Source organism: Xiphias gladius, chromosome 11, assembly GCF_016859285.1.
Source record: "Xiphias gladius isolate SHS-SW01 ecotype Sanya breed wild chromosome 11, ASM1685928v1, whole genome shotgun sequence".
Lineage (NCBI taxonomy): Eukaryota > Metazoa > Chordata > Actinopteri > Istiophoriformes > Xiphiidae > Xiphias > Xiphias gladius.
In genome coordinates this window covers 17,539,982-17,554,110 of record NC_053410.1, presented here as the reverse complement: position 1 = coordinate 17,554,110, position 14,129 = coordinate 17,539,982, and the positions used below count along the sequence as shown (strand labels likewise).

The following is a 14,129-nucleotide window of genomic DNA, read 5'->3' as shown; positions in this document are numbered from 1 at the left end:
TGACTATTACAGACTGTTGTACCTGCAGTCTTGCACATTAAATTTATATTCTTTACACCAGTAAATGCCACACTGTACGTACCTGGAAGCCACTACTGCCATGTTCTCAGTAGCTTTAGCCACAGCCTGAGCTGCCTCCTCCAGGTGGCTGAACTGTTCAGGTTCATCTGCACTGTCACACAGCAGCACCAAATGGCATAAATGATTCGCAATTGGTGCTAGCACCTGCTCCACCGCCGCAGTCCTAATCAACCCATGATCCAATAAAGAGGACATAGTTAGCAGAGTGATTCTCTCTAGTCAAAAGAATGTGAGCAGCTCCATTTGTTGTAGTGTTCCTGCTGTATTCAGTGTGGTAGTTGTATAAATAATTCATTGTACTCTACAGAGGAGCTTGTGCTTGATGACAGTGTTTCATAGCAACTGACGTCTACCTGACCAAAGTAACTTAACCTCATCAGGTTTAAAGAATGATGAGCTGCCCTTTTTCTATGACACATTGCTTTTTATGCAGACCTGCAGTGCTCTGCAGCTCCCGCAAGCAGAATGTACCGTGTGCTTCAACTAAAGATCATTGACACTATCAGTTAATCTATCAGTTATTATTTTGACTAACTGATTACCCCTTTGGACAAGTGGGTTTACTGAAAGTCGGACATTAAAGTTTTGCCAGTAAATCTTTTTTATTCTGAAATCTTGCCACAAGGGGAAATTTGGGCTTGCAAATTAACTGGACCTTACAAAACATAGGCGCTATAAGTAAATATAAATTAGTCAGTTGTTACAGACATTGTATTTTAATAAAGCTGTGTTTTCTCTGATCACGGTTCACAATCAAAACGCACAATATCATCTTTATTTTCCTTGGAAATCATATTTTGAGCACTGTCCCACCATTTCTTAAGGTGTAACCAAAACTGGGACAATATTATATTGACTATCAGTTGATTCAAGCATATTTGATTGACATGTTTCTTTCAAATTTAGTAGGTATAGGAATGCATTGAATTAACTTGTCTAAAAGAGTTAATATATTGTCTTTACTGAAAAAAGCACAGTAGATCAGTGTTCAACAGACTAGCTGCCCAACTAAACCTTAAAAACCTGGTGTTATTGGGTGTGAGAGTCTATTAATCAATTCACTTCAAAATATTACATTAATATTCAGAAGGGTTGTTGCATTTCACAAAAACATGACTGCTGTGAGTGGATATTTGTTACAGTAGTTCTCTGGCACGTTTACCAAAAAGTGGCCCACTGTTGCTGACTTCACCCTCAGCAAAATATCAGAAAAAACAGTACAAAACCCAGTGATATTTAGTTTACAGTGATATAAAAGTGACAAATCATGTCATTTACACAAATATTACTGCAAATAACTCCTAAAGAGTTTTCCAACTTCTTTGAATATGTAGTTTTGTGTTTAGTGTTTTTCCTGTTCTTGAGTTTTTGTCTGTACATTTACAGCGAAGCCAGTAGAGAGCACCACACACCAAAAAACAAGCAAACCAACCAGCAACCACACTGGACTCGTGTTAACAAAAACAGCAAACAGCCAGGAAATTTCTCTCTAAAATTTATCAACAGATAAATATACAGATCAAACATGACTTTAAACATCAAACATACAGCACACTATAATGGAAATGATATTCAGTGACAGTAGTATACTCAGAACAAAACCCCAAATAACGGTGAGATTAACGTCGACAACAAACAAACATACAAACAAAATATAACCATCACAGTTAAAATTTTTTCAAAAATGTCAAGTGTTGGTTTCTCTGCATACAGGTATAGCATCGGTTTAACGGATGCTGAGGGAAGACGTGAATGTGTACAGTATATGCCATCATGCCAGTGGAATTAAATGGTAAAATTCATACAACACAATAGAGAGCTAAGCATTCATAGTGAGCCATAAAGTGACTTAGCACTGAAGTCTTAAATTATAGTTTTTGTTCTTTGGCATTGCACGTTTCAAACTGACTCTGGTCTACTGCAAAATTACCCCAAAGTCCTGAGACTGCAGGGTTTCATCCTAACTTACTGATATCTTTTTTAAGATATGTAATTTAAACCCAATGGTCACTGATAAATTCTTCAAAACTTACTTTATGGAGCATAATTTAAGTTTTTTTTCATGTTATTTTGCGATAAAGCTCTTCAAATGAATAATAAAGTTAATATTCTTTGGGGACATTTAATATAAAATTTTATTCACTGTGTTCTGCAAAATTTCATTCACATCTGGCCCAGCAATTTAAAAGACATAAAAGAATGTGGGGTCAAAATTTGAGCAATGATGAGCTGTGGACTTCAGTGGTGGCAGATTTTCAGGGCGCTAACATTCTTCCATATTGACTTAAAATGCGCTTTTCCCATGAGCCCCAAAGAGCTCGTTTATGTGTAGTGATTGAGTGCAGCACATTCCCACCTATTTTTAGGGCATAAGTCATGCCATGGGCCCCTGTAAATGACTGTAGGTGGAATCCCATTGCAGACTTTCATCTGGCCGTGGAGAGTAATGTATCTCATATTTCACGCTAAAACCCAATGCCTAATAATATAATAGTAAAATTAAACGGTCTGCTTAGGTGAAGTCTGGAAAGGTTTTGGAAATAAATCATGATCAGGTCTTATGTCATGACATATAGGGAATCATTTCCTATAGAATAAACTAAGATACCTTCATTTTAAACCTGGAAACCTTTGGGGGTCCAACTAAAAAGCCAGCTGACCAATATTTCCTTGCAGAAGCAGCTTCAGATAATTTTCTCTACTGCACATTGCACTCTGAAAGCATTTGTTAATTCAAAGCATCACCGAGAGTAAAGCTTAAAAGGCAAATCAGTCAAAATCACGTACATTACATCCACTTTAACACCTACAAATAACATGGCTAAAAGCACGACCAGAACAAATGGAATGCTTATGGAAAGTTGCAAAGCTTGAAATGTGAATGGCAGCTTTTATGGTTCAATTTACAACCCATCCCCTGCATTGCAGGCATGGATAATAAAGGAAACATGGCAAATAAAGAGTTAATAGAGAATTCAACAGTGCTGTTGGTTTCCACATCCTGAACTCGGTCCCAATGACCTCAGAAGGCACTTTTTCTGGGCCTTCAGAGCTTTTGAAACAACTCTCACAACACCGGTGGATGACATCAGGACACAGCGTTTTAATCATTGTGAGTGTCGGTGTAAAACACGGAATTAGCTCTGGCTGATTATCTGTGGGAGGGAGGGGCAGTCAGATGTGTAAAACAGATATTCATAAGCAGGAAATAGTACAGAAAAGATACAATCTTTCACTGCCAGGAAGAGCTGAATATACAAACGACTCCAATCATATACTACACAGGACATATCTTTGGCATAAAAAGTAAAGCTATGGAGCCAAAGCATTCATTCTTATCAAACATCAGTGCTTTTAGGAAAACATACTGTACAAACAGTATGTTTATAATGGCCTTCAAAACCCCAAACTCTTCTTGAAGCCCAGTTTTATACAATATGGCTTAAAGTGTATGTATAAAAATAAATTTGCTATGTAACACAGCCCTGAGGGTTTTGTTGTCCACCAGTATTCCTGCCATCTCCACATCTCTGTACGGATGTGGGTTCCATCAACAGCCACGCTCCGCTGGCTGGGAGTTACCTCCTATGAGATTAGCTGAATTACACAGCAAGTGTCCTCTGGCAAGCCACACTGTCACCTCAGAAGCCTGTTTCCTGGACCCCCACCCACAAAAAAATATCAAGTCTCCAAAAAACATGGAGAATATTCTTCTCTTCCACATATGGAAGACTGAAGGGCCTGGTGCCACTGGGGCGGCTGGGCTGTGAGACCCCGTGCTATTGGATCCTTCCCGACCCAATCCCTAATCGCATTGGCTCCTCTGGGACCCCCACTGCAAGTCTCAGTGATTCTTTTCCATCCAGTCCCAGCTTTCATCACTGTCCTTCCTGTTCTTTTCAGCCTCAATGATCTCTCTGTAGCGCCGACGGAAGAAACCCATCTGTTAAAAAATGAGAACAGCATAACATGTGAGGTGTTAGTATGGTGTATCTGTGGTCAGATCTGACTGCAGGAGTTAAAAACTTGTAGTTTCACGTTTCAGCTCATTAACTATGAATCACATATACTTTACATTGGTGCTGACCGCCATCCAAAACGTATCACAGCTTTTAGGGTAGATTTTACTATCTTGAGGTGGCCATTGTTTTTCAGACAAAACTAGGTAAGATAAGAAATGCACAGCTATGACCTAGAGCCCAACCACAGGCTGATATTATCACCCTATATTAGCTTATCACAGATATATTGGTATTGGCAAATATGTCACACTTTAAAGGAATGGTTTGACATTATACTTATTTGCTTTCTTGCATAGAGTTAGTAACTTCATATTTGCTGTACAGACGTGAGTGACATCAATTTTGTCATCTATCTCTTAGTGAGATAACAAAGTAGCATATTTCCCAAAATGTCAATTTTGGTGGTTAGTGCATATCTTAGCCATAGTTCTCTAATCACCAGATTAATGGGATCCTTCCCAAAATTTTTTTACTAAAGTTATGCATTTATGTTAAAATATATTGTCTGATCCAGTATATTGTTCGATTTTTCATATTCCCAATACAGGAGTTTTTAGGCTAGTACCTATATTTTGAACATCCAGGGAGATGCAGCTGCAGAACAGCAACATTTTTAGTGCAAGGGAAAAAAAATTACGCAACATTTTTCTTGGTTGTCTTCTGGATTTGATTTTACATACCGTGTAAATGCAGTGTTTTTCAGTAACTGACTGCCAGCAGTGTCACTGATTGAACCACCAATGAGAGTTTATTTAAAACAGCTCCTTCTTTCAGTTGCATTATTATGATAATAACATAATTTGAACAAGTAACAACTCAAACCTTCAGTTCACTTAAATGGATTATATCTTTAGTTTGAAATAATATCTAAGTTAGAAATATATCCAAGTTGAGATTTCTCCCACTGTGACAAAAATTGAAAATAAATGATGTGTGGGAAATAGGAAATCAATTTAAAACATCATGGCATGGTTTGCTTTGAAAAAAGCCCAGCAGTAATGTAAAGCATACTCAGTTTGAAGTTAATAGGCTAAACCACGCAAAACCACCAGCATGGATGGAAGCAAACCAAGCATTTCCCCTGTAGAGATGTGTTGTTTCTCTAGTAATATAATATGGTATTGTAATTTACATTTAACCGAACTATAAGATGCATTTACCAAGTATAATATAAAGGAGCCTTGAAAGGATGGAGAAAACAGTAGGTTTTTGGTGTGTATCTAAACAAAGCAGCCACACTAGGATGCTGCCTCTCTCACTATGACTCCATTCATTTATCTGCATTTGGCTACTAGAGTTTATTGATACAGACCTGTACTCTCCTCAGGCATTTCCTGAAAAGAGCAATACAGGACATGTGCTGCTCTTGTAAGTGGGGTTTGTTTTGGCAAGATCCGAGGACCTGGGGATTTGGGGAGGGGGGGGTTAAGTATCCCAGGACCAACATTCCAAGGTTTAGTTGTGGTATTCCCGGTGGAAAATGAAGCAGTGAAAAAGAAAAGGAGTTTTGTGCAAACACGGCCTCTGGACATCAGTGTAATTGCCATTTCCTCTTTAGATTCTTCTTACATGTGAGTGGTATGGTGTGAATTATTGTCCAGTCTGTGATTTGTCCATTTCATAGCTGTTGAAGGCCCAAAGCAAGCACTCAGCCTCACCTCTTCCCCTAGCTCCAGCTGTCTCTGTACAATTGAATACTGTGCTGACGTCTAATCAGTTTGACACAAGTCTTCTGGCTGTGACACACAAATTTGTGACAACTGCCTCTTATTCACTATTGTAGCTTCAGCAAAATCTTACTAGAAAAACAAGCAGTTTGGTAAGTTTTTAAACTGAGGTTGGGTGCTGAAAAAAATCGGTTTTCAGGTGTTGCGTTACCTTCCAGAGTAGCACAGCTAACAGCAAAAAGATGAGGATTCCCACCAGCAGACTGATGGCGATGATCCAGCCGACTACGTAACCCCTCGGCTCCTGACTGTGGAGAGCCTCGAACACCAGCTGAAACCCAACAACACTTTAGTCAGTCAGTGAGTCACAATCAAGTACAACATGCTCAAGCAGGGACACACACAAGGAATACACATTAGGTCATGTGCTGCTCATGATGCAATGGAGTGCAACAACAATGGCCAAAACACATCTCGTTTAGGTTTGCTTTGGCTGTTGTCAGAACTCATGACTTGAGTCAAAAGGAGCTACATGTAAAGCAAAAGTACCATCATACAGCAGGAAACTGGACACTAATAGAATCAAATCAATCAATGTGGAATTAAAATCAGTTTATTGTGTACAGTGTGGTGTTTCAAGAAAAATCCATTGAAACTCCGTTTTTTTTATTGAATTCCAAGGATGTCCATACTGTTTAGCACACCCAGGTCAGGACAGGGTGGTATTGTGACTTTTGTTCCACATGCAACAAGTAGCTAGTGTCAACAACTCTTAGCAGTACAAATTGTAAACAACTTGTGCTGTAAAGCACATTTTTATTCACATAAGAAGTGATCATTTTTGACCACTCTAGCAGCATGACTCTGTTGATGGCAATGTAAATCTGTTGGTCCGATGGTCCACCACTTTGGTCCAGACTGAAGTATCTCAACAACTGGAAAATGGATTACCATGACAATTTGTACAGACACACATGGTCTCCAAAGGATGAATCCTGCTGATGTTGGTGATCCCCTGACTTTTCACCTACATCTACATTTGAATTTGTCCAGTACTTTGGTTTATGAGAAAATACCTATAAAACTAATGCCACCCCATCAGCCTCAGCTGTAGTTTGTGTTCTGTTCCAATCAGCAAATATTACCAAGCTAACATGGTAGACTAATATGGTTAACTTTGTACACATTATAACTGCTACACATAAGCATGTTAGCTTTGTCATTGTAAGCTTGTTAGTATGAGGACGTTAGCATTTAGCTCAAAACATCACTGTGCGTAAGTACAGCCTCACAGTGCTGCTAGTTTGGCTGTAGACTCATAGCCTTGGTATTCATCATGGCCTTCATCTGTCTAACAATAATGCCCTTTTATGTTTTTTTTCACTGGTATTAATAACATCATAGAACTACTCAGTAAGTTTGACCATCACTGTTTCATAATGCACTGCCAACGCCAAACAAGTGTTCATTAGATCAGTGTAATTCAAAATAATTTCATCCTCTCTCTTTTTCAATCTGGAGATACCTTTAAAATGACTCTTTGAAGCCCAGAATAAGGCTGGCTCTCAGTTATCTTGTCCATTCTTTGGAAACGCTTAAAAATAGCCTGGTTCCACAATAAATAAGAGCTACTTGGGCTGTTTCCCATGACATTAATGAACACTGACCTGCTGGATAATCTCTCACTGACAGCAAAATCAGTTCAGTTAACCCAATGCATGGTGTAATGCTAAACTACAATGGAGGGAAGTAGCGTCCAGTGACAAATGCAGTATTTTATTTAATTACGAAAACACAATTATTTTAAATCACTTTCCAGCACCAGTGCTTTGATTTTTATTTGCTTTTCCAATAACCATTATTTTCATTTGTGTGACAATAAAATGACCATTTTGGCTTTGTACTCTAAAGAAGTTCCTTTGAAGTTTTTTAATATTTCTGTGCATGAGTAATTTCCAAAACAATTACTCTGATGACTTAAACTGATTTGCACTGAATTAACAGTGGTTTGACTTGAGTGAAACATTGCATTGCTGGGCACCACAACTAAGCCTGCTTTAATGTCAGCATTTAAGCCTTAAATGGAAAACGACTCATTCACAAGGATCATGAAAGAGATGAGTTTATTTACTAATGATCTTAAATTAAGACAAATAATGTGTATTTTCCCAAATGTCACACAGTTCTGCATCATTTGTTACTGCCAACATTGGTGGGACAATTTCAGAACAGCCTGAGGAACTTCACTGCTTCAATGTGCCGTACTATATAGGCTTTGAACACAAAAGTGGCATGAGACACCAACTGTGAGCCAAGACAAAACCAATGGACAAGTGAAGATTAATCTCTGTTGAATAGTTTCCCCACATTAACACCTCCCCCTTATTCTGAGCCCTGGAAATGTAGCTGTTGTTATGCATGCCAAAGTGCTTGCGTGAACAAAAAAGAGTAAAGCTCTACTGGTTGTTGCTCTCTGACTCTGACTTTCCCAATTTAACTTGTGCAATCAGTTAATTCTTGAAATGTGTGGTTAATTGTGAAGCTCATTAAATTCAGCTTTGTGCTGCTAAATTTGTAACTTGCATACTTAAACATATGGATTTCTATGGGTTTGTTTACATGTCACGGGTGATAAAAAGCGAGCATGTCATTCTGCTGACAACCAGTAGGCTTGCTGTGAGCAATACAACCAGGGCTCACAAATTATACTTTGCAGTGTGTACTCTAGCCATCAGGGATCCTGGGGGAAAAGGTAACTGTGTTTACTAAAACCTAGGGGGGTAATAGTCACTGGAATGAGCACACTCACTATGTGCTGAAAGAGTGGCGTGGTATGGACATATTCATAGCAGGTCTGAACTTTCCGAGCATGTCTGGAGCTCAGGGTCAGCAGGGCTGCAGCCCGGTCAGCACCCTAATCACTTGAGAGATCCCACTGCAAGCGTACTGGGTACTCAATATAATCATCACATCTGATCTGGCGGTCCATTCAATCACTCAGCAAACAACACTGTGTGTGTTTGTGTGTGTGTGTGTGGGGGTCTTTCGGTCCTTGAGCACAGCTGAGGGCCCCGAAAACAGCCAATAGAACTGCCACCAAACAGTATACCCACAGGTCCCAGCTGTTCCCTGGACTCACATTCTTTCTAAATGATCCACAGTGGAGCACATCAGTGGCTCGAGAAACGTCTAACAACAGCATGATGGACTATACTTCTAAATACTATACTTCTACATGTGTGTGTATGTGTGTGTATATATATAGGCTTATTGACATGTTTTTGCAAGCGGAGCCATGTAGTGAATAGCCTGTCCTTCAACCAGAATCCCTGGGTTCAAGCCTCAATAAGCATCTGCCCTGCTTTGAGCAAGACACAGTCGCCTTACCAGCTGCAACAGTTCTGCTTTGTGACTTAACCTGTTACTCTTTACATGAAAAAATATGTCAAAGTGATGGATTTAGACTGAGTGAAAGCAACTAAGGCTCAATTCACCCAAATTAGACAAAGATATTTTCTCACTTACGTCTAGAGGATTTAATTTAGGTTTTATTTAGCCAAGTTTTGAGATATCTCACAGTGAACAGTTTTATTGGAACAATTTTCTATCTAAGAAATATTCACTATGAACACAGTGTTTCAGGTGGTTTATTCAGAGTAACAGCAACAGCCAGAGTAATTTTTTATTATATTTTGAGCAGCACAACCACAATTCTATTCATTGACATTGTGTTAGGCTGGGGGCCGAAACCTAACTAAATATCATTAGAGGAGAGTAATGTTGACGTATTGTTACCTTATAAACTTTATATGGCGATCATGTTAGGGAATAGCTGCATATTTACACAGACAGCAGACAGGGAGCAACATTCACTGTAATTTTCAGTTACCTTTATGGGGACCTGACAAATGTAAGTTCAATAATCACTCTTCTTTTAGTTCCTGTTTTGGTCTCCACCAGCTGCTGAGAAAAACATCTGGCCCTTTAGCTGCTAAATACTTCATTATATTCACCAGCTAATCTCTAACTTTGTCTATCTGCTGTTTGGTACTTGATAGATAGTGTACAGTTTGTTTATCTGAGCTTCTTTGTTGAAAATAGCTCTGCTGTGGCTTAAAATGAGATAGATGAAAGCATCGCCAGTGATTGGAAACAATAAAGCTGTGGGATGAAAACCAAAACAATGAGAGCTGAAGGGAACCGCAGAGTGTGGTGATAATTCTCTCATAACACATAGTCATCTGACCCATTGTAAACAAAAACATTTGGACTAGAGCAACTTTAGGTAGATTTTGCATAATAAAATCTAGCGTATGGTACGCTACAGATGCAATACAGTTATTTTGGGTGCTATAATTAGTATTAGTAGTATTGCTGTCAGTGTAGGTAGATAGTCCATTAACTGTTGATATACTCACAGAAATGTCCTCTGGCAGGCCTTTTGGCACCTCCACTGCTCTGTCATTAACTTGCACACTGCCCCTTGTCACAAACTGGATCACAGAGGAACTGTCCTGTGGGTTAAAGGAGGGTAGATTAATGTTGCTCTTTGAATAACAATAAACTGCAACTAAAATTATCAAGCTTGTGACATGTTTCTTACCCTCTTAAGAATTTCAGTGTTGAGCAAAAGTTTTATATCTATGCTCAAAGCTTCTTCTTTTAACTGTGGACCCAGACTGCAGGAGATTGTCATACACACTCTTCCAGGCCGGTCACAGTCCTTTTAAAAAAGACAGAGAGAAGAATAAAGAGAGTTTGGGGAAGACCAGGAGAAAGCGTGTGGAGGAGAGAAGGATGTGTGATAAACAGATGTTGCACTGCTAAAAAAAACCTAAAACAAAAAAAAAACAAGAATCCTCACGGGGGGTCAGTGACCTCTGAAATGTCAAAATGCAATGCGAGGGCTGCATATTTACCAAGACTTTACGTCCTGATTTGGTGAAGAAGGCAAATATGGAGTGGAAGATGCTCTCTCTGTCCTGGGGGATGGTGCACGGTGTCGGGTTTCTGTGAGGAGTGCAGTTTCCTCGACCATCAGCCACCTGACACATGACAGTGGAAGAGTTGTGCTGACTAAGATGTTAGGCAAAATCATATCTAATGAATACAAAGGAAGTATAGCAGAGTTGAGTTAAAATAGGATGTGTTGCATGAATGTGTATGAAAGCAGGGGTTTTGTCATGTTTGTGTTGCAAGGATGGGTTTGGATTTGAGTTTGACAGCAAAAATGTTGAGAAAAGCACTTTCGCCACCTAAACTGGCCCAGTCCCACTATTGTTATGAATATACAGGGCTCACAGGAAGTTCGCCCCGTCAAGAGGCTGGTACCCCTCCCAGACAGATTTCCCATACGGAGTGATTTAGAGGTGTCTGTTTTACTGCCCAGCCCCCTGGGAACACCTCCCCTTTCCCCTCTTCTCAGTCTGACCTAAAGCTCTGGATGTGGAAATCTCCTCTGGCCTTCCTCATTGTCTGCTCTGATACCACTCAGCATGTCTGAGCTTTGATTGCCGCGCTTTCTCATTGTCCTGTGTTTTTGCTGCCATTGCTGATTTGAAGATTCATAGGCTGTACTAACTTTAACCTGGTGAAATCCCCCAAGAGAACAGAATTTTCACAGTAAATAATGAAGATTGAGGGATTTTGTGCAGAAAAAGTTATTCAGTCATTTTGTAAATCAAATCAAGTACAGAATTATCCTATGGAACAACAGTAAGGAACTTATACATCATGTCTGACCAAACACAGGTCTGTATAAAATGTACAAATATCTGGCTATAAAATATAAGTTTGCAACTGTCCGGTGTGCCACAGGCTAGACGCAGTGTTAAAAGTGTTTATGATGTGTGGTTCCAGGCTGGGGATGGTACGGAGCAGTAGCCAACTCTGCAGGTGTCCCATTCCCGTTTCGTGCAAGCCGCCTGATCCCCTGAAAGTGATTCCAGATGGGCTCTAGGAGGGTGGGATACATACAACCCCGTCTGCCCATTCACAGTAAATACAATTAACAGCTTGCGCTACCCCATGATCTACCTATATGACAGGGCCGATGCAAGGGTTAAGAAAATATTCAAACCCAGTGGGAGTATTGTGTTTCTTTATCTAAATGCAAAATGTTGTGAAACAAAATGGTCGCTTAGCTTCAGTAGCAACATCAACACTTTCCCTTAGATTGTCACTGGCCCAGTGGTGCCTCGCACTCAGCAAAGTGGTAAAAATGTGTCCTCTGAGGTGGACACAGGCAGCCATGCCATGAAGGGAGGCAAGAACAACAGGCATGGGCTGCATAAATAAAATAAAAGTATGGCTGCCTACAGGGGAATAAACTAATAAATAAGGATCAGGGCTAGATAAATTAGTGGACAGACTGCTGTTGGCATCCACCTGTGTTTCAATGACGTGGAACATGTCAGCTCCGCTGCCCGCCAGCCGGTTGGGTATCCTGATGTCCACAGTAGAGCCAGGCAGCCTGCTGGGCCCCTTGTTTATGGCCTGGAACCATATCACACACAGACAGGGAAAGGAAAAGAAAAGTGAATATATATAGGGAAACATAAAAATATTGAAAATCCTATATACCCTGTGATTGTAGTACCTGGAAAGTGAGATTGAGAGGCTGAAAGTTGCACTCCATGTTCTCCAGCTGGACGAAGCGCGAGGCATCGATGGAGTTTCCATACACAAAGGAGCTCGGTGTCACCACTCTGCAGACAGTCGTGTTCAGGAGAGAGATATCAGATGATGCATTAACATTAAAAAAAAATATTTCCTTAAATGCCCACAGAAATATTATTAAATAGAGATTCATAAAAATCTCTGGCTTCAGTCATGTTATTAGCTAGACAGCAGAGTTTTCTTTAGGAGTTGAGATATGCTTATGATGTGTCCAGCTTTGCTCTGAGGCCTCCTTTCACATTAAAGACAGTGCACACAGCAGCCTTATCAGATGTGAGAGTTCTGGCGGATTTGGGCTGTTTTACATCTCTCTCCCTTCTCTGTGAAGCAGAGCCATGATAAAGTGCTCAGAGATAAGGCTTTTCAAGTTGATATGCTCCATACTAACAAAAGCAGTCCCTCTCATCCCTAGAGCCAGCAGATGAGCAACCAGTTCAAATCTCCACTGGAACATTCTTGTTCTTACCCAGTAATAGTAGTGTCAGTCTCATGAACCAGAGGGATGGACAGATCCAAACTGTTGTCAGAGAGTTTGTGCTCAGGATTGGCGCTACAACAAACAAGTACCAATAAAGTTATTTAGTCATTTTGTAAATCAATTCAACGACAGGAATAAATTCTAGAAAAAACCATGAAAAATGAATGTACTCTATGTGGCATAAAAGTGGATATATTTATGGGGATTAATCAGCATTTTAATTCAAAGGGAACCCTCATTACACAAAATAAATATTTTTAAGTATTAACTACAATGTGACTCTTAATAGTTACCTTTTCGCTTGAACTAAGAACTGCAGTGTGTCATTTTCCCCAGAGAGCTGACTTGTGTCAAAAATCACTGCAAAATGATACTGAAGAGAAAAAGACAGAATAAACCAAGCTGTCACCGACTTTACTCTCAACCATGAAACTGTTTTCCATGTGATACAGTATGCTTGCTGTGAGCTGCTACATTTTGTTCCACGCAAAACTGCCGTTACCAGGTGGCATTGCTCTTTACTGAGATTACAACACCTCTACAAGCGTTATGTATGCCGCATGCAGTTTTTTGACATTGTGAATGTAGTTGCTTGGAGCTACCTTAGTCTGTGCTCTCATGAAGGGAAATCCCACGCTGCATCTGAGGAAGTCCAAATCAACAAGTTCACAGGAAATACCCTTCTCTTCCTGCAAAAGGACAGATAGACACAAGAATAAGAGGGAGTGATAGAGACAGACAGACTGGAGACAGAGTGGGTGACACTCATGGACGCAGACTGTGACAAGGAACAATCAGTTTTGATAAGTTACCAGGCAAAAGGTATCAGCAATGGTTTTGGAAGGTAAAATGAATGCAAATATCAGAGATAATGTAATTTACTACATATGCATGACGAAAAGCAACAGTCTAACCTCTACTGCAGCTTTAACAACATAAACATAGACACACACACCTGCCAACATTCACAGTATAGGCCAAGTTTGTTGTTAGAAAAAGATTTTTATATGTAAAAGAATAGGTTCTCATGTCTTATTGAAGTTCCAAATTAGGTTAAATGAAGAATGTACGAAGCAGTGACAGCACACACACATCTTAGCGGGTGGGTAATTGGACAGCCTCCAGGCTGTGTGTTTGGAAGCTTGTCTAAACAATATGGAGCTTCACCGGCTGCACTATGTAAACACTTGGGCCTTGACCCTA

The 14,129-nt window shown here is 39.9% G+C and overlaps 1 protein-coding gene across 2 annotated transcripts in view; it reads right to left on the bottom strand.

The window, feature by feature from the left end:
• Nucleotides 1-687: 687 nt before the first annotated feature.
• Nucleotides 688-14,129, bottom strand: part of itga9 (integrin, alpha 9) — a 51,202-nt gene continuing 37,760 nt past the window's right edge. For both annotated transcript variants that reach the window (XM_040139289.1, XM_040139290.1), the window contains exons 19-28: nt 13,529-13,615; nt 13,220-13,299; nt 12,915-12,998; nt 12,369-12,477; nt 12,158-12,265; nt 10,690-10,815; nt 10,374-10,493; nt 10,189-10,284; nt 5,982-6,101; nt 688-4,024 (exon numbers count right to left, since the gene is read on the bottom strand). In XM_040139289.1, the coding sequence (XP_039995223.1) occupies nt 3,926-4,024; nt 5,982-6,101; nt 10,189-10,284; nt 10,374-10,493; nt 10,690-10,815; nt 12,158-12,265; nt 12,369-12,477; nt 12,915-12,998; nt 13,220-13,299; nt 13,529-13,615 (1,029 nt within the window). In that variant the 3' untranslated portion in view covers nt 688-3,925. The remainder of the gene's footprint in view (nt 4,025-5,981; nt 6,102-10,188; nt 10,285-10,373; nt 10,494-10,689; nt 10,816-12,157; nt 12,266-12,368; nt 12,478-12,914; nt 12,999-13,219; nt 13,300-13,528; nt 13,616-14,129) is intronic.